Genomic DNA, 19,700 nt, shown 5'->3' on the forward strand with positions numbered 1-19,700 from the left:
GATCGCAGGCCTCGGATTTTTTTACTGACAGACTAAAAACAGTTTCTCAAATTACAGCACATTTTATTCCTCATTTTAACTTGTTGCAAGAGTGAAAATCCACTATTCAGCTTTTTAGCACTAAATATAGCCTCTTACTTGTGCCTTTATGAAACAACAGATGTATTGTAGGCTGCTGAAACAAAGACTAATGCACCTCTTGACTGTCAGCTACTGACTCGTAATTTTGTATGTATTCAGTTCTCTATATTGAAACATGAACTTCTAGAGTGCTCTAGAAGCTGTATTGTTCAGATTAATGATTATAATATCAGGTTTCTGTATCATTAACAATTTTATGTAAACTTATCTTCTCTCACTTTTGCAAAGGAATAAAATAATGTTAAAATTTATTTTATAAAATTACAAAAGAGAAATCTCCAGATTATAAAATATGCCACACGTAAAAGACAGTATATTTGGCTTTTACAAAATATCATATTATTTATGAAAAAGTTGTGTGTTTTTAGAACATAATAATAGTTTTGTTTAGTGAACAATAAATTTCCATAAAATATTACGTAAATTACACTTAGAATAATATTCAAACCTTTTGACCTTTGTTGTAACTTGTGTAAAATGAAATCTATGGGATAACTAATTTTTGTGATGGAAAAACTTTACATTGAAGACACGATAAAACTTACGTAGAATAAATGCAAACAACTGTCAGTGATACCGTCACGTGTTCTACATTTGAACAGGGCCAATTTAAAGTGAAAGCAAAACAAGCTGCTGCTTGGGGCGCCAAAGCCAAACTGAGAGAAGTGCCAGAGGCTCAGCAACTGTACCTTTCCATGCAGGGCGTATCAGTCCGTTGCTGCTTGGGGTGTCAAGCTGAGAGGGGTGCCTAAGGGCAAGACTTTTATACAGTGCGTAGCAGTGCTTAATAGCAAGTAGTAGCAAAAACTGACACAGGAAAATGTATGAGGGAAATTGGGGGGGGGGGGGGGGGGCTGAGGGGGTCACTTGTGTGGAAAAATGTTCTTGAACAGACCCTTCCTCTGAAGGCATGTGACAAGTGTACCAGGTTCTTATCCTCCCTTTGGCTCTATTAAATATTCATCACGTTGTAAGTAGGCTGTTTAGGTTTTTTTATTGGTAACGCCACCTCTGTATGAAAATCACTGGCTGTGCTGTGTGCAGTCTGTTGCTGCTTTGCATTATTGTAATACTCGCTGTTGTAGTGTTAGGCAGCTGGCTGTGAACAGCGTGTAGCGTTGCACAGTTGGAGGTGAGCCGCCAGCAGTGGTGGATGTGGGGAGAGAGATGGCGGAGTTTTGTAATTTGTCATGAACTGATATATATATATTATGATTATTAAGGTAAATACATTGTTTGTTCTCTATTAAAATCTTTCATTTGCTAACTATGCTTATCAGTAGTTAGTGCCTTCAGTAGTTTGAATCTTTTATTTAACTGGCAGTAGTGGCGCTCGCTGTATTGCTGTAGCTGGAGTAACGAAGATTTTTGTGAGGTAAGTGATTTGTGAAAGGTATAGGTTAATGTTAGTCAGGGCCATTCTTTTGTAGGGATTTTTGAAAGTCAGATTGCGTTGCGCTAAAAAAATATTGTGTATCAGTTTAAGGACAGTCGTGTATAATTGTTCAAAGGGGACGTTTCAACGTGTCTTGGTGACAAGGGTTTGATGATCAAGGAAAAGGGGCATGTGTCACAATTTATTTTTTCACCTTGGGCTTTCAGTTGTCATTAGTGTTTCTATGTTAACAGGGCAGGTCCAAAAGTCTTGTCTGATAGTAGACCCACAGTTTTCTATACTATACATGCAACATTTACAAGGTGAAGCCCTAAATTTTCTTAATTTCAGTCTTTTGATTTGATTTTGTTAAGATGATTTCCTTGACTAATGGAATTAGACTTTGTACAGGCTGTTTGAACAGACAAGTATGAAGCCGTCCAGGCTGGTCGCTGCTGTGGGTGTGCCTCGTGAGAGCACACTTCCAATAATTGCTGGTTTGACAGCCGACCACAGCACTCGTCGGCTGAGCTGTATGTCACTCTGGGTCACTCTTCAGGTAAGTGTGTGCAACAATTAGGAGCAGTAGCAGAGAGAAGTTAATAAACTGCTTGAGAGGTGGAATGGTTTTAACAGTTTTACACCCCCAACTTCAAACATTTATTAGTCTCTCTCTCTCTCTCTCTCTCTCTCTCTCTCTCTCTCTCTCTCTCTCTCTCACACTGTCGGTTCAACATGTCATAGAATTCCTTCCTTCCCTTCTTGCCCCTTTTTCTGTGTGGAATATTTGCAGATGTGGATGTGTGCTCAGTAGTAATATTCTTAAAACATTTGTTGCTGTCATTTACATTCAGTTGTTTTCCAGGCTCTCGGTAGAGAAGGAATACATCAAAGGATACGACAAGCATTTGAATCGACAGAACAACTCTGGAGAAGATTGTCAAAATATCCATGCCTTCGTTTGTTGGTAAGTCGCCTGTGTATGGAGTTGTTAACTTTGGTAAAAGTCATCGGAGGAATACATTTCTAGCTATTATACATGCAACACCATGAAGGCATCATTCAGTAAAGTCCAATTGGTGTGAAGTTTACCTACATGTGGTAATATGAAAATGACCAGCACAAAGTAGGCAGGGGAATGCCATCTACATTCAGTATATGAGGAAAGATAATGCAGCAGGTTTCTCATTCAGAAATTCCACTTGAATGTAGGTTGTTTGTGAGAAGTTTGCATTATGCCTTTTGTAGAGGAGAAAATTCAACAGTGGCAAGATAATAGTGTATCAAGACAGAGATTTATCGTTTTGCGATATTGCTGCTTGCATTGGACAGGATTCCACTACCAGCATATGAATATTGTATCAATAGGTTCATGCTGTGCCGCATAAATCGGTGATCCCACATGCACCTGAGAATGCAGACATATTGTTTGCTCAGCTTTGCAGGTTTGTGCACATCATTTAACTTTAGTCAGGAAATGGGGATGTTTGCAGCAAGAGAAGTATTGACATACACAATGCTGTGATGTCTGGAACACCACAGAGTGTTAGCAATGTGACAATGTTGTGGCTTCCATTGGCATAGCAGCAGAAAGATATGCCAAAAGGGGTACACAGTGAAAACACTTGATGTAGGAGTGGCACCTTATCTTCTCGGATGAGTCCTTATTTTGCATCCAGCTTATAGTTGCGGCAAACGTCTGTATGCTGCAAGGGTGACAAATGTTGCAAAACTGCCCTTGTCATTGTCAAATGGGCTCAGCTCCTGGCATGATGTTGCAGAGTGCCATTAAGTATGCTACATGGTCATTTCTGGTTCGTATAGCCTGTAATTTGTACAGAGTTGTTAAGTTTATGATTTGTTAAGACCAGTGGCTGTGTCGTATCGTAGAAGTCTCTGTGCCGTTATCTTTCAGCAAGATGATGAAAGGCCACATTTTGCTGGTGCTGTCTTGACCTACCTCAATGGGGAGTGTGTCACTGTTGTCCTGGCCAGATCTGTCACCCACTGGGAACATCTGGTCACTGTTTGCCTAAAGGCTGGAACACCATGAGCTGCTAGCAGCTATGATACATGAACTCCGGCATAGAGTTGAAACAGCGTGTAATGGCATCTGTATTTGTCATCGGAGCTCAGTTTGTCTCATTGCCCAGCTATACTCTTCCTTCTGTATCGTATGCACATACAAGTCAAATTTTATTATTTACTGTCCTTCCTGGTGTTCCAGTTTTAATGATCAGAAATGTATAACTACTTTGATGGAGTAAGTGAACGTCTCGTGGAGTAGTTGAGGTTCTGACTTGTCAATAGACACATAAACAAGACTGACAATGTTGCTATATTGTGGACAAATGCTTCTCCAGATCCGTAGGACGCGCACGCGCCCGCGCGCGCGCGCCCACACACACACACACACACACACACACACACACACACAGAGTGTTAGGGAAATAGATATTGTGGTCATTAGTATGTTAATATGTACCCATTTCATTGTGTTAGTTTTTTTCTCTGCACCTAACAGTCTTCCTGCAAAGACATTGCATAATTTACTACCTAATGTTCACTGCACGTTAGTAACTGTTCTTTGAAGTGAACTACAGCTAGTGGTATAGGCTACCCAATTTGCATTCACATTTCAATACCTGATCTGCTGCCCAAGAGAAAATAAACAATAATGGCTTGCATACTATGAGGTACTAACCAACCTAAAAACATACTACTTATAATAGCTATAATTATTATTCTGTAAATGGAGTAAATACTAATGTACTGTTGTTCAGTACACTGTCCTCAGTTGTGAATAGAAATATCTGCACTTATACCCCGACAGGCTATATATACTCACACATATAAACACATGCACCTTCACAGCTATATTGTATAGGTTGACTACCTTATGCCAGGACTGCAGCTCGACTGGGGTCTGAGGGTTCGAGCGGGGGGTAAGGTTTCCTGTCTTGTGGAGTGAAGAGGAGGGGCATTGATGGGGATGAGGTTGAAGGGTTGTGGGTTGGTGGCTGAGGGCTGGGAGGGAGGGTCAGTAGGCATGCAGGATAGGAATGTGGCACCACTGTGCTCCCTCTGGTCGTAGCTAATAACGACATGGAAAAATGGATTACAAGGAAAAGATAGAATACCAGAAAAGGGACACTATGGAGAAGAGGATATGGATGACAGATGAATGAAGTTAGGGGCAAGGGGCAGAAGTTAGCACAAATTGAGGCTGAGAGGGTATGGGATCAACAGGGTGAGGCTGTGATTGTATGGGATCAAAGGAGGTGTTGCAGGGGCAGTTCACACGTACGTAGCTTAAGTGTGCGTGCGTGCATGCATGCATGCCTGTGTGTGTGTGTGTGTGTGTGTGTGTGTGTGTGTGTGTGTGTGTGTGTGTGCGTGCGTGCGTGCGCGTGTGCGTGTAGCACACATGCACATGATCAGTAAAGGTGGAGGGAGCATATGGCACGGGCTGTGAAACAGCTATCGAAACAGAGCATGTGGTGCTCGGTAGCATGTTCCACCACTAGGTGGTCGTCTGTGCTATTGGCTGCAATTTGGTGGTGGCCATGTGTTCAGCTGGGTAACCACATAAAATACTGTGCAGAAATTGTGATGGGATTGATACACAACATTATTTCTTAAGTAGGTGACCTTGCTTCTGACTGTACAGGATAAACCTTTGATGGGGCTAGTGTAGTATGTGTTGTGTGGGTAATGGAAGCTTCATGCACTGTTGTCTTCCACAGGGATATGAATCTAGTGACAAGGTGTTGGGAGGATGTGTGGTGGAAGGCTGGACTAGGGTATTGTTTAGATGAGTGGATGGCAGAATACCACTTTAGGAGAAATGGGAAGATTGTGAGAAGGATAATCTTCTTTCTCAGGGATGATAAGTAGTCTGAGCCCAGACAAAGGATATGATTACATATGTGTCTTTGGAGTCTGAGGCAGTGGTACATTTCAATAAAATCTTCTTGGTTTACAAGCCCTGTCGTTTCTAACGACTCGAGCTTTAAACAGCTGTCTCCACCATCGTCATAAGGATTTGAAATCATTGACTACCAGGGCTGGCACGGTGTTCTGCTTGTATAGGTGTAATGGCAGCATCTGGAACCTTAGAGGAAGGCCAGAGTGGTGCATGCACGGAAGGCAAGTTGGGCAGAATGTAGCAGCTACGTCTGTCACAGGCTCAAGTAACATCACATGGTGCGAGAGCCCAGTGCCGCATTTGAAATGCTGTTCCCAGTCCATGTCTATTCAGCATGCACCCTATCTTGCTAGTAGTTGCTCCACAGAATGGAAGGAAAGCAGCAGGCTTGACCTCTTCTGCCGATTCACAGTGTCTTTCCTCGTTGGCACTTGAAAGCTTTAGCAATTTCTCCCTTGCTGTAACCATTTTCTCTGAACACACTCTTCAGCGGCTCAAAATTCCCTCTAGATGGTTGTTGTCTGATGTAATCTTTGCACTGTGTACAAATGTGTTAAGTAGTGCTTTCTTGTGTACAGGGTGTTGAAATCTGTTGGTGATTAAGTACGTAAATTTCCTGTACACTGAGTGACCAAGCTGGCCTCCTGCCTTCCTCCTCCAACTTGACAGTAAATTTAATGTTGGGAAGAACACTGTTCAATTGATAGAGGAACTGCAACATTACATTTTCACCATAAAGCGATATGAAGAAGGTGGCGTCAGCGTATTGTAGGAAGCAAGATGGTCACAATGTATCAGAGTTCAGAGCTTGCTCCTCAAAGTACTCAATGAAAACACCCACGAAGTCCAGGGACAGTGGTGATCACATAGCTGTGCCAGGCGTCATATCATAATATTTGTCGCAGAACATTAAAGTACATTGTTGTCAAGGCATAGCGAAACAGCTTGATGATCTCAGGTAGAAACTATTGACCCAAAAGATCCAGTATATCTTGTACTGGCACTTCATAAAAAGTGACACAACATCCAGACTAACCATTATAATGATGAATAACATAATATAAATGGATAGATAAAAAAATCTACTCACCAAGGGGGGGCAGGGGAACACACACACACACACACACACACACACACACACACACACACACACACATGTTTATCTATTACATGCTTTCGGAGCCAGTGGCTCCTTCTTCCAGCAGAAGAGTTGAAGGGGAAGGAAGCAGGGTGAAGGAAAAGGACTGGGGAGGTTTAGGGAAAGGGGTAGAGTTCAGAAAAGTCACCCAAAAACCCTGGGTTGGGGGAGACTTACTGGACAGGATAAGAAGGAAAGACTGACTGTTGGGGCTGCACCGGATGAGATTTGAAAACCTGAGGGCTTAAAGGTGGAAGACAGGTTAACATGCAAGACAGAGATTACTACTAAAACATCATGCACGAGTTAATAAGAGCAAAAAGCTAAGCGCATTGTTTGTGACAGAGGTGGGAAGGACGGGACAGCGAAAAATAGACAAATCAGAAAATGAAAGATGTAGGAAACTAAAATGGAGTGAAGAAAGTGGTAGTTACTGTGAATAAATGCTGAGACGGAAGAAATTAATGTAAATTAAGGCCAGGTGGGTGGTGAGAACCAAGGACATATTGTTGTGCTAGCTCCCACATGCAGAGTTCTGAGAAACTGATGTCTGGGGGAAGAATCCAGATGATGCGATGGTAAAACCGGCACCAAGGTCATGACTGTCATGTTGTACAGCATGCTCTGCAGCAGGATATTGTGTGTTGCCTGTAAACACACTCTTCCTATGCCCATTCATCCTGATGATAACGGTTGGTAGTCATGTAAAAGTCCAAACAGTGGTTACATAACTGCTGGTATATGATGTGTCGTTTTGCAGGAGGCTCTCCCTTTGATAGAATGTGTTTTGCCAGTTGCAGAGCTGAAATAGGTGGTGGTAGGAGGGTGCATAGGGCAAGTCTTGGTGGGGATGGTCACAGGGGTAGGAGCCATAGGGTAGGGAGATGGGTGCAGAAGGAGCATAGGGTCTGCAAAGGATGTTGCGGAGATTGGGAGAGTGACGAAAAGCTATTCTAGGTGTAGTGGGCAAAACCTCAGATAGAATGGATCTCATTTCAGAGGATGATTTTAGGAAGTTATGGCCTTGTCAGCCAGTGAAGACTGAAGCATTCCACCAAGAATGACTTTGATGACACATATAATTCCTCTATGGTGACAACATAACGTGCAGAAAATCTTCAGAAGAAGAAATCACAGCTGCTCAGTTCTGTGTCTCAGCATTTTTACAACAGTGCTGGAACAAGGAGGTAATTCCTTGCTTTGATGTAATCAAGTACTACATTCAAATGTTGGAGTGGGCAGATTTTGATGAGATTAGTCACGCCATAGTGAGAGAGCGAATAGGACGCACAAGGTATGAACTTGATGTTAATGCCAGAAATTTACCCTATTTTCATCTCCTCCTGGCATCAACCATGTAGGCCTTCAATTGGGACTGGGTAGACATAGTCACAGCAATACAACAGTGCTTAGGTTTGTGCAAGATGACCTCTGAAGAACGTTCCAAGTTCGACCACTTAAGTTGCAGAGGTTGGACTACAATAAAACCCACAAAATGGTTGATAATCATTCCAACCGAGAACTGGATGGCGGCTCTGTTGCAGCACGGAGTAAAGGCCTTAATTTTTCTCCAGCATCATGACACCTGCCAATATTGGGTATTGTTAGTGGAACAGATCAGGGCATTAGACATCTCTCGTGTGATGCAGCTAAGGACATCACACTAACTACTGACCGTATGCTTGTGAAAGCTAAGCCACCAAATTGCAGTGTTAGCTGGGAGGAACAAATGGCTTATGCTTATTACATATAAAAGAGGACTTGGTTGCCACTGTGATCCTGAATGCCGAAGGCTACCACCTGACATGAAGGTGCTGAATTTATTAGAAGATGATACATATTGGACACTTAGTTACGATCCAACACAGACCATTGTCAGAAAGACAAGGAAGTGAATAAAGGACTCTGGTTTGCCAGAAGAAATGATGAAGAAATTAATGCCACTTACTGCCAGACGTCCCTGGCTTAATGAATTGCTGAAGACACACAAGGAAAATGTCCCTCTGAGACTTGCAGTTAGTGCAATCAGTTCACCCACCTACAGATTGCAAAACATCTGGCATGGTTATTAGCATCCAAACTGGGACACTGCAACAACACGATGTTAACTCACAATCATTCGTTGAGACCTTCAAGAAACTGCCTGCTGCTTTCCTTCCACTCTGTGGAGCAACTACTAGCAAGGTAGAGTGCATGTTAAACAGACATGGACTGAGACTGGTATTCTGGCCTGCCTGCAAGATGAGATATATGTTATGCCCTTTTAAAGACAGCATTGGTCTTAGAGTTCCTGGAATGTATGATGTCCCCAGCGAATGCAGTAGTATTTGCGTAGTTCAAACCATTTCCACAGTTGCCGAGTCTTGTGCAGAGCATTCATGACACATCAAAGGGAAGTTGTCCGTGCCTGAACATTTCCTAGAAAGTTAGCAAAAAGTACAACCTGAGAAAAATGTGCATTTGGGCTCAAACCACAACATACTGGTATACCGTTACCAAAAAACTTGCTGAAATTAGAATAAATAGCAACAATTTTAACAGGGGGCAGGTGTTCACACTTGGTAGGCCATGGGGGCGGGCTTTGGACACTGAGCGAAAACAAAGTTGTATGCTTGACACTTTTAGGGAAGCGGAACAGCAGTTCCAAACTAGGCATTGGCCCATTGCAATTTGTGATATCACTTGGTCCCACAGCATGTGGAGCCACTAGGAGCTACCCAATTTGCCTTCCTGCATATGCTTCACTTGGGCCTTCTCTGGAAGGTTCCAGATGCTGCTGTGTCAGTCCCAACAACCAGTAATTTCAACTCTTGATGATGACAGCGGAGACAGCTGTCGAAAGCTCAAGTGTTTTACTCAAAATGATGAGGCTTGTAAACCAATATGATTTTATTGAGATATGATTACATTGTTCCTGTTGGGATGCTACTGGTTGATGAGGGTGGTGTGCTCCTTTGCATCTGCTTTGTAGTGGGTGGTCAGAGGATTAGGAGTATATGTGAATGCATCAGGGGAAGTCTGTGTGCAGACTAGGGTTTGGTTGGAAGAGGGAAGGGGAGGAGTAGTGGTGGTGGTGGTGGTGGTGGTGGTGGTGGTGGTTGTATGCCTGCCTTGTCCTGTGTGCCTGCTGCTGCTTCCATCTAAGCTGTTAGCCGCCCTTTCCCAACCTTCTCTCCCACTTCCTCATTCACACACACGCGCCCCCCTCCTCCCCACTGCACAACTCCTTTTTGGTGAGCTGCATTTCCAGAACTGTGTGTTCTGACAGGACACTGTAGCCATGCAAGGGCATGCCTGGCAATAACTGGTTTAATAATGTGTTTTAGTTACAGGCCTGTGCCCATCAGGTACAGTTACATATCTGAAATACAAATCATAGTTACTAAAACATTTCAAGGTAATACAAAACTTTGAAATTGATGAAATCTTTTAGACTTTCATCTGGGTGGTTGCATTTAAATTCTGCGACAGTTCAGTCAGTGTCACACTCGCCATCTTGTGCAAAGTGTTGAGATTGTGCAGGTGTCCCCCCCCCCCCCCCCCCCCCCCCTCCCCCGGTGCGGGTGTCGGGGACTGACCATTGTTCGCTTTTGGTGCATTCAGACTGGTCCAGACATGTGAAGCATTAACTACTAGGTGCAGTCTTGGTGTATAGGTGCTGGTGCAGGATTCCATGGTGAACTTAGCTGGTAGCCCTCATCTGTGTTGACAAGATTGTCATGGAGCCTCATCTCAGTCGAGCTTTAATGGTACTCTCTGAAAAGTCACTAACTCGGCACATCATTTTCCTTTTCCCAAATTCAAACATAGCTTCCATGTTCAGGCTGTGATCTACCATGCTGATTTATCTTTGTCCCGGAGACATGCATCTAATGTGTTCCATATAGCATTTCAAGATATCAGTGCCATATTCGACTGTTGTTGTACTGGAGGCCACACTTGCAAGGATGCTGTATACACCAGATATTTGCAATTGTAGTTTGTCCTTTGCCGTGCCAAGTGTATATTTCATTTTTTGTGGTGGTTGAAAGGTGACCTTGCTGTTGTTTTTTCTGAGGATCTTGCAATTTTTGCCGAAGCAAGCCCAATGTATGGGATAAAGGCAGGTTTCTCAGCCTCTTCTTTGTAGGGGCCATATCACTCGTTTTCTTCAGTGTGGGTTTAATCTATGCTCCACTGAACCAATTTTAGAAAACAAATCTCTAAGACATTGCAGTTCAGCTGGAGGCTGTCTTTGTCACAAATGGTACTTGCCCTGTGAGTTTGAGTTTTCAGAACACTGCATCAGGTGATGAGAGCTCATTGCATGAAGATACAGATCTATAGCTACATCTGTATGGATGCTCTGCAAATCACACTTAAGTGCCTGACGGAGGGTTCATTGGTCCCACCCTCCTCCTGATGGATGGTAACGCAGTATTCCTAACGGAGTGCCTTGAAACAGAAGATATCAGGCGAATGGAGTGGCCTGCCTGTTCCCCAGACCTAAACCCTATCGAGCATGTCTGGGATACTCTCGGTCAATGTATCACTGCATGTCTTCAAATCCCTACGACACTTCAGGAGCTTCGACAGGCACTGGTGCAAGAATGGGAGGCTATACCCCAGCAGCTGCTCGACCACCTGATCCAGAGTATGCCAACCTGTTGTGCGGCCTGTGTACGTGTGCATGGTGATCATATCCTATATTGATGTCGGGGTACATGCGCAGGAAACAGTGGCATTTTGTAGCACATGTGTTTCGGAACAGTTTTCTTACCTTATCACCAATATCATGGACTGACAGATCTGTGTCGTGTGTGTTCTAATTCATGCTAATTCTAATTCATGTTGTTCTAATTTGCGGTTGGCCTGTAGGAGGATGCTCTGAACAGCCGGTGTGAATGTGGGAGAGGAAAGATTGAGGACTTTTATTAAGGATAGGAGTTGACGGGTGTGTTCATTGGCTGAGTTGATGTGTAGGTGAAGGATTAGGTGGGTGAGGGCAATGGATTGTTCAGTTTGGAACTGGCATAGGGACTGATGGAAAGAAGGGTTACAGCCAGAGATGGGAACTTTAAGTGTGAGGCCTTTGGGGGTAATGCCAAATGTCAGACAAGCCTGAGAAAATAAAATATGGGAGTGTAATCTGGCTAGGGCGAAGGCATGTTTGCGGAGGGAATGTAAATAAAACTTAATGGGGTCGTTTTGGGGATGTTGTGAGGGTTACATGGTATTAGAAGGTGGAAAGTGTACAACTCAGCCAATGAACACACCCGTCAACTCCTATCCTTAATAAAAGTCCTCAATCTTTCCTCTCCCACATCAACACCGGCTGTTCAGAGCATCCTCCTACAGGCCAACCGCAAATTAGAACAGCGTGCCACCCTCCACCTCAAAAAACTATCCAATCTCCTTGTTTCTCACCTCCGCAAAGGAAACTCACTCACCCTTCACAACCTTTCCAGCAAACCTCAACCTCCTCTCATTGCACACAGACCCAGTCTCTCCCATCTACTCAATCTCCCACTTCCAGCTCCACTCCCCCCAAAACCTCAAAATTCCAATCAACACAATCTGGAACCGCAACACCCTAATTCAGTAGTTAACCTTTCCTCCAAACCTCTCTCCCAATCCGAAACCTCTGTCCTATCCAAAGGCCCCACCTTCAGCTCCACTCCAAGATTCAACCAAACAGCCCTTGTCAAAGATTTACTGTCCTAACCCGTACTCTCTGCTGGAAATATCACTTCACCATGAAGAAAAATGATCCTAAACCTACTCCTGATGATCCAACTCCCCAAGACACTATCCAAATTGAACCCTGCCTGGAACAGTTCCGTCCTCCGTCACAGAGGGACCCACCTCCTCTTCCTCAAAATCACCCTCTCCAAACTTTCCAGGAAATTCTCACTTCCAGCCTTGCCTCTCAGTCCTTCTTAAAAAACCTTAATCCTACTCCCAACATCACCACTGCTGAAGCCCAGGCTATCCGTGACCTGAAGGCTGACCGATCCATCGTCATTCTTCCGGCGGACAAGGGTTCCACGACCGTGGTACTTGATCGTCGGGAGTATGTGGCTGAGGGACTGCGTCAGCTTTCAGACAACACTACATACAAAGTTTGCCAAGGTAATCCCATTCCTGATGTCCAGGCCGAGCTTCAAGGAATCCTCAGAACCTTAGGCCCCCTACAAAACCTTTCACCTGACTCCATCAACCTCCTGACCACACCAACACCCCGCACCCCTACCTTCTACCTTCTTCCTAAAATTCACAAACCCAATCATTCCGGCCGTCCCATTGTAGCTGGTTACCAAGCCCCCATAGAACGTATCTCTGCCTACGTAGATCAACACCTTCAACCCATTACATGCAGTCTCCCATCCTTCATCAAAGACACCAACCACTTTCTCGAACGCCTGGAATCCTTACCCAGTCTGTTACCCCCGGAAACCATACTTGTAACCATTGATGCCACTTCCTTATACACAAATATTCCGCGCGTCCAGGGCCTCGCTGCGATGGAGCACTTCCTTTCATGCCGATCACCTGCCACCCTACCTAAAACCTCTTTCCTTATTACCTTAACCAGCTTCATCCTGACCCACAACTTCTTCACTTTCGTAGGTCAGACATACCAACAATTAAAGGGAACAGCCATGGGTACCAGGATGGCCCTCTCGTACACCAACCTATTCATGGGTGCCTTAGAGGAAGCCTTCTTGGTTACCCAGGCCTGCCAACCCAAAATTCGGTACAGATTTATTGATGGCATCTTCATGATCTGGACTCACAGTGAAGAAGAACTCCAGAATTTCCTCTCCAACCTCAACTCCTTTGGTTCCATCAGATTCACCTGGTCCTACTCCAAATCCCATGCCACTTTCCTTGACATTGACCTCCACCTGTCCAATGGCCAGCTTCACACGTCCGTCCACATCAAATCCACCAACAAGCAACAGTACCTCCATTATGACAGCTGCCACCCATCCCATATCAAACGGTCACTTCCCTACAGCCTAGGTCTTTGTGGCAAACGAATCTGATCCAGTCCGGAATCCCTGAACCATTACACCAACAACCGGAAAACAGCTTTCGCATCCCGCAACTACCCTCCTGACCTGGTACAGAAGCAAATAACCAGAGCCACTTCCTCATCTCCTCAAACCCAGAACCTCCCACAGAAGAACCCCAAAAGTGCCCCACTTGTGACAGGATACTTTCCGGGACTGGATCAGACTATGAATGTGGCTCTCCAGCAGGGATACGACTTCCTCAAATCCTGCCCTGAAATGAGATCCATCCTTCATGAAATCCTCCCCACTCCACCAAGAGTGTCTTTCCACCATCCACCTAACCTTCGTAACCTCTTAGTTCATCCCTATGAAATCCCCAAACCACCTTCCCTACCCTCTGGCTCCTACCCTTGTAACCGCCCAGGTGTAAAACCTGTCCCATGCACCCTCTCACCACCACCTACTCCAGTCCTGTAACCCGGAAGGTGTACACGATCAAAGGCAGAGCCACGTGTGAAAGCACCCACGTGATTTCCCAACTGACCTGCCTACACTGTGAAGCTTTCTATGCGGGAATGACCAGCAACAAACTTCCATTCGCATGAATGGACACAGGCAGACAGTGTTTGTTGGTAATGAGGATCACCCTGTGGCTAAACATGCCTTGGTGCACGGCCAGCACATCTTGGCACAGTGTTACACCGTCTGGGTTATCTGGATACTTCCCACTAACACCAACCTATCAGAACTCTGGAGATGGTAACTTCCCCTTCAGTATATCCTCTCTTCTCATTATCCGCCAGGCCTCAATCTCCGCTAATTTCAATTTGCCGCTGCTCATACCTCACCTGTCCTTCAACAACATCTTTGCCTCTGTACTTCCACCTCGACTGACATCTCTGCCCAAACTCTTTGCCTTTACAAATGTCTGCTTGTGTCTGTGTATGTGTGGATGGAGATATGTGTGTGTGTGTGTGTGTGTGTGTGTGTGTGTGTGTGCGTGAGTGTATACCTGTCCTTTTTTCCCCCTAGGGTAAGTCTTTCCGCTCCCGGGATTGGAATGACTCCTTACCCTCTCCCTTAAAACCCACATCCTTTCGTCTTTCCCTCTCCTTCCCCCTTTCCTGATGAAGCAACCGTTTGTTGCCAAAGCTTGAATTTTGTGTGTATGTTTGTGTTTGTGTGTCTATCGACCTGCCAGCACTTTCGTTTGGTAAGTCACATCATCTTTGTTTTAAGATTCTGTAACTTACCAAACGAAAGCGTTGCTACATTGATAGAAACAATAACAAACACACACACACAAATTTCAGGCTTTCGCAATCCATGGTTGCTTCATCAGGAAAGAGGGAAGGAGAGGGAAAGACGAAAGGATGTGGGTTTTAAGGGAGAGGGTAAGGAGTCATTCCAATCCTGGGAGTGGAAAGACTTACCTTGGGGGGAAAAAGGGACAGGTATACACTCGCACCCACACACATATCCATCCGCACATACACAGACACAAGCATACATGTGTAAAGGCAAAGAGTTTGGGTAGAGATGCCAGTCGAGGCAGAAGTACAGAGGCAAAGATGTTATTGAATGACAGGTGAGGTATGAGCGGCGGGAACTTGAAATTAGCGGAGGTTGAGGCCTGGTGGGTAATGGGAAGAGAAGACATATTGAAGGGCAAGTTCGCATCTCCGGAGTTCTGATAGGTTGGTGTCAGTGGGAAGTATCCAGATAACCCGGGCGGTGTAACACTGTGCCAAGATGTCCTGGCGATGCACCAAGGCATGTTTAGCCACAGGGTGATCCTCATTACCAACCAACACTGTCTGTCTGTGTCCGTTCATGCAAATGGAAGTTTGTTGCTGGTCATTTCCACATAGAAAGCTTCACAGTGTAGACAGGTCAGTTGGTAAATCACGCGCGTGCTTTCACTAGTGGCTCTGCCTTTGATCGTGTACACCTTCCGGGTTACAGGGCTGGAGTGGGTGCTGGTGGGAGGGTGCATGGGACAGGTTTTACACCGGGGGCGGTTACAAGGGTAGGAACCAGAGGGTAGGGAAGGTAGTTTTGGGATTTTGTAGGGATGAACCAAGAGGTTTACAAAGGTTAGGTGGACGGCGGAAAGACACTCTTGGTGGAGTGAGGAGGATTTCATGAAGGATGGATCTCATTTCAGGGCAGGATTTGAGTAAGTCATATCCCTGCTGGAGAGCCACATTCAGAGTCTGATCCAGTCCTGGAAAGTATCCTGTCACAAGTGGGGCACTTTTGGGATTCTTCTGTGGGAGGTTCTGGGTTTCGGGGGGGATGAGGAAGCGGTTCTGGTTTCACAAGTCCCTTCCAGAAACTACTTTGGTGGTAACCATACACCCCAAGAACCATTAAATCGTCGTCATTTGGTGGGATATTTATTTGCCACAGTTCTGAAGGCTACATTTCACAACAAACAGACACAGCAGGTAGTTTAGTGGAATGCCAGGAGTGTACAGAAGTGGTAACACATATTCCCTTATTATTAATATATTATATATAAAATAACACAAAACAGCACACAAAAGGGAAAAAATAATCAAAAAATAAGTACAGTCAGTTGATCATAATTCTAATAGGTCTAATAGGATAGAAAAAAAACCTTTGCTGAGTTGCTACAAAAAATTTGCCTGCGAAAGGGTTAAAGAAAAGCTTTTGAACATACATCAATTTTCAAATGTGTATGATGTTCTGAATATTAAAATGTCACAGATTACTTATAATAGAATATATGTTCAGCCAGGGATTTTTGAGTATAGAACATGAGATTATCAAAAAATAACACATTTAACCAGTAGGCACTAAGGATTATGCTTAATGAATCATTAGCAGGACAGTTCCTATGAAAAACTACTAAGCTACCATTATCTTTCTCACACACTTTCGCATGTGGGCACCCCATCCCCCTTACACACACACACACACACACACACACACACACACACACACAATCACACAAATAAACAAACAAAATACTTATACCTTAGTTTTAAACCTATAATTACTATTTGGAAATATCATACTTACATTATGTACAATTGTGATAGTTCTTATTACTTCTTTTGCAGAGCCAACAGCCAGGTGGTGAGTCTGGAACAATTACTGTCAATGAATTAGTGACCCGTCCAGTTAATACCTCAGTGAGTCCAATATTTATTACTAATAAACATTAACACCTAAGGACAGTGATGAAAACCAAATTGCTTAGTATCTTTAAATAGCAGTTATATTTCTTCAGTGTTTCTGTGTGGAATGGGGAAGGCAAGAAAAACTTACTGTATTGAAGAGTACAACTAAGCAGTATCATTATGTGCATTGAGGATTAGATTAAACTGAATGTGCTTCCACCGTGGATATTTCTGTTTTACAGATGCTTTTTGAAGTTGTTGCCTCCACAGTTGTGTTCCAGTTCATTCCTGAAGCAAGTGAAGGAAATGAAAGTGGACGTGTGCCCTCGTACTATGACAAGCTCAATTCATGGGTACGTTTGAGGTATTTTTTGGTTCTCAATTCACCTTTGCAAGTGCCTGTAATAATAATCCATATTGTTGCATGCTGAGTGTTTCTGAATAGCAATATTTTATTTTACATTTTCTCAAAATACCTCTTTAAAACCGAATATTATTATTGTTGTTGCAGCTCGGGCAGATCCTTCAGCGAGATGCCCCACAAGTACCAGTGGAAATATGTGAACTGGAAACTAGTGGTGTGGTTTTACGATACTCACCTCTGGAGTTGGGGCAAGACAGGCAACCTACAGTAGAAGACATTGATTCATTTATTATTTGTCTAGAGCAACAACTGGTATGTAAAACAGTTGTAAAATGGAAATATCACATCAAGAACTTTGAATGATACAATCTTCCTTATAATTTTAAATTTTGTCACCACCTTCAAACTTCCTACCACAATGAAAATGGTCAAAAATAGCACTCTGTTGTTTGTTCTTTGCTTTTTTTGTTCTATGCTGCAAAGTGGTTATAGATTTGCACCAGGTTTGTCCCTACATTGGCACACAATCCCCACCCCTCTTTTCTTATTCTAAGCCGTCACTTTGCTACTCCTTCATTGCAAAAGCCACCTCAAAATATTAAGTCTTTCTCTTTTTATTAATTAGCAATGTAATAAAAGATAGATTACTACCTACCATAAAGATAACATGGTAAGTTGCTGACAGGCAGAATTGAAAGACACTTACAGTCAGCTTTCGGCTTCAGCCTTCGTCGGAAAAAGAGCAAAAGCAAGCACACCTCATGCACACATGACCATCAACTCGAGCATCCCGGGCCAGAATGCCTCTATCATCTGAAATGGTAGAAGCAATCTGCAGGGGGTGGGGAAGGGGAAGATATAGCAATGTACAGGTGGGGTAGAGAAGACCGCTGAGGTGTGCAGGGGCTAGAATGCCAACAAATGCAGCATCAGTAGGTTGTGAACAGGGAGATGGAGAAAACATAACGAAAAAGGAGAGGAGCGGGGAAATATGGGCAGGTGCCTTGGCAGAGGGTGGCAAACAAAGACTAAAGGAGATGGGAATGGGAAGGAGGTGGTAGGACAGAAGGGGTGGAAACTGTTGGGTTGTAAGGTTGAGGCCAGAATAATGATAGGAGCAGAGAATATGTTGTAAGGATAACTGACATTTGTGAGTTAAGAAAATCTGGTGGTGGTGGAGAGGATCCAGATGGCTCAGGCAGTGAAGTAGAGATTGAAATCAAGGATGTTATGTTCGGCTGCATGTTGTGCCACAGAATGGTCTACTTTGCTCTCAGCCACAGTTTGGCAGAGGCCATTCATCCTGGTGAACAGCTGGTTGGTAGTCACATCAATATAAAAAGCTGTGCAATGATAGTAGCGTATCTGGTAAATGGCATCGCTGCTTTCACAGGTAACCCAGACCCTGATGGGGTAGGATGAAACTGTGACAGGTGCTGAATGGTGGATTGGCCACGTCTTATACCTGGGTCTTCCACAGGGATATTGTCCTTGTGGCAAGGAGTTGGGATTGTGAGTGGCAAAGGAATGGACTAGGATGTTGTGGATGTTGGGTGAGTGACGGAACACCACTTCAGTAGGGGTGGGAAGGATCTCACGGGTAGGCTGCCCCTCATTTCAGAGCATGACGATAGGTAATCAAAGCCCTGGCGAAAGATGTGTTTTAGTTGTCCCAGTTCAAGGCAGTATTGGGTGACAAAGGGGAACTCTTTTGTTGCTGATTCTTGGGGTTGGTGGGAGAGTTTGGGCTGTGAGGGGAAATGGCATGGGAGATGTGTTTGTGGATTGGGTCTGGGGGTAGTGCCTGTCTGTGAAGGCCTTGGTGAGACCCTCAACATACTTAGCAAGGAAGTTCTTGTCACTGCAGATACATCGTCCCCTGGTGGCCAGGCTATATGGGATTTTTTTGTGTGAAAAGGGTGACAGCTGTCAAAATGCAGGCATTGTTGATCTTTGATGGGTTTAATGTGGACAGAGGTGCAGATGGAGCTATCAGAGAGGTGGTGATCAATGCCTGGGAATGTGAAGGAAAGAGGATAGGGTGTCTTGGCCCTGCCAGATCATGAAGATATCATCAATGAACCTGAACGATGCTAGGGTTTTGGCATTGGAAGGCTAGGAAGTTTTCCTCTAGAAGGCCTGTAAAAAGGTTGGCATAGAAGGGTGCCATCAGGTGCTCATAGCTGTGCCGCAGATTTGTTTGTGTACTTTTCCTTCAAAGGGGAATTAGTTGTGGGTTAGGATAAAGGTTACTAAGGTGTATGAGGAATGAGGTAGTCGGTTTGGAGTCTGAAGGACTTCGGGAAAGGTAGTGTTCAATAATGATAAAACCATGGGCGTGAGTGATGTTGGGTGGTGGTGTCAACACTGATTAGTAGAGGTCTAGGAGGTGAAGGATTGTGGACAGTGGAGAGTCAATAAAGGAAGTGGTTGGTATCTTTGACATGGGAGGCTAGATTACAGGCAGTTGGTTGAAGATGTTAGTCAATGAGGACTGAAATTCTTTCAGTGGGGGCAAAATAACCAGCTACAGTGGGGCATCCAGGATTTTTGCGTTTGTAGATTTTGGGGACCATGTAGAAGGTAGGTGCGTGAGGTGTCATAGGG

At 44.3% G+C, this 19,700-nt stretch overlaps 1 protein-coding gene across 1 annotated transcript in view; it reads left to right on the forward strand.

Moving 5' to 3' along the window:
- Positions 1-19,700, forward strand: part of LOC124776241 (pyridoxal-dependent decarboxylase domain-containing protein 1) — a 75,741-nt gene that overhangs the window by 41,008 nt on the left and 15,033 nt on the right. Inside the window, exons 8-12 of the mRNA XM_047251106.1 lie at positions 1,917-2,075; positions 2,382-2,483; positions 16,670-16,741; positions 16,972-17,082; positions 17,241-17,405. Of these exons, the coding sequence (XP_047107062.1) occupies positions 1,917-2,075; positions 2,382-2,483; positions 16,670-16,741; positions 16,972-17,082; positions 17,241-17,405 (609 nt within the window). The remainder of the gene's footprint in view (positions 1-1,916; positions 2,076-2,381; positions 2,484-16,669; positions 16,742-16,971; positions 17,083-17,240; positions 17,406-19,700) is intronic.

Source organism: Schistocerca piceifrons, chromosome 2 (assembly GCF_021461385.2).
Source record: "Schistocerca piceifrons isolate TAMUIC-IGC-003096 chromosome 2, iqSchPice1.1, whole genome shotgun sequence".
In the NCBI taxonomy this organism is placed as follows: Eukaryota; Metazoa; Arthropoda; class Insecta; order Orthoptera; family Acrididae; genus Schistocerca; species Schistocerca piceifrons.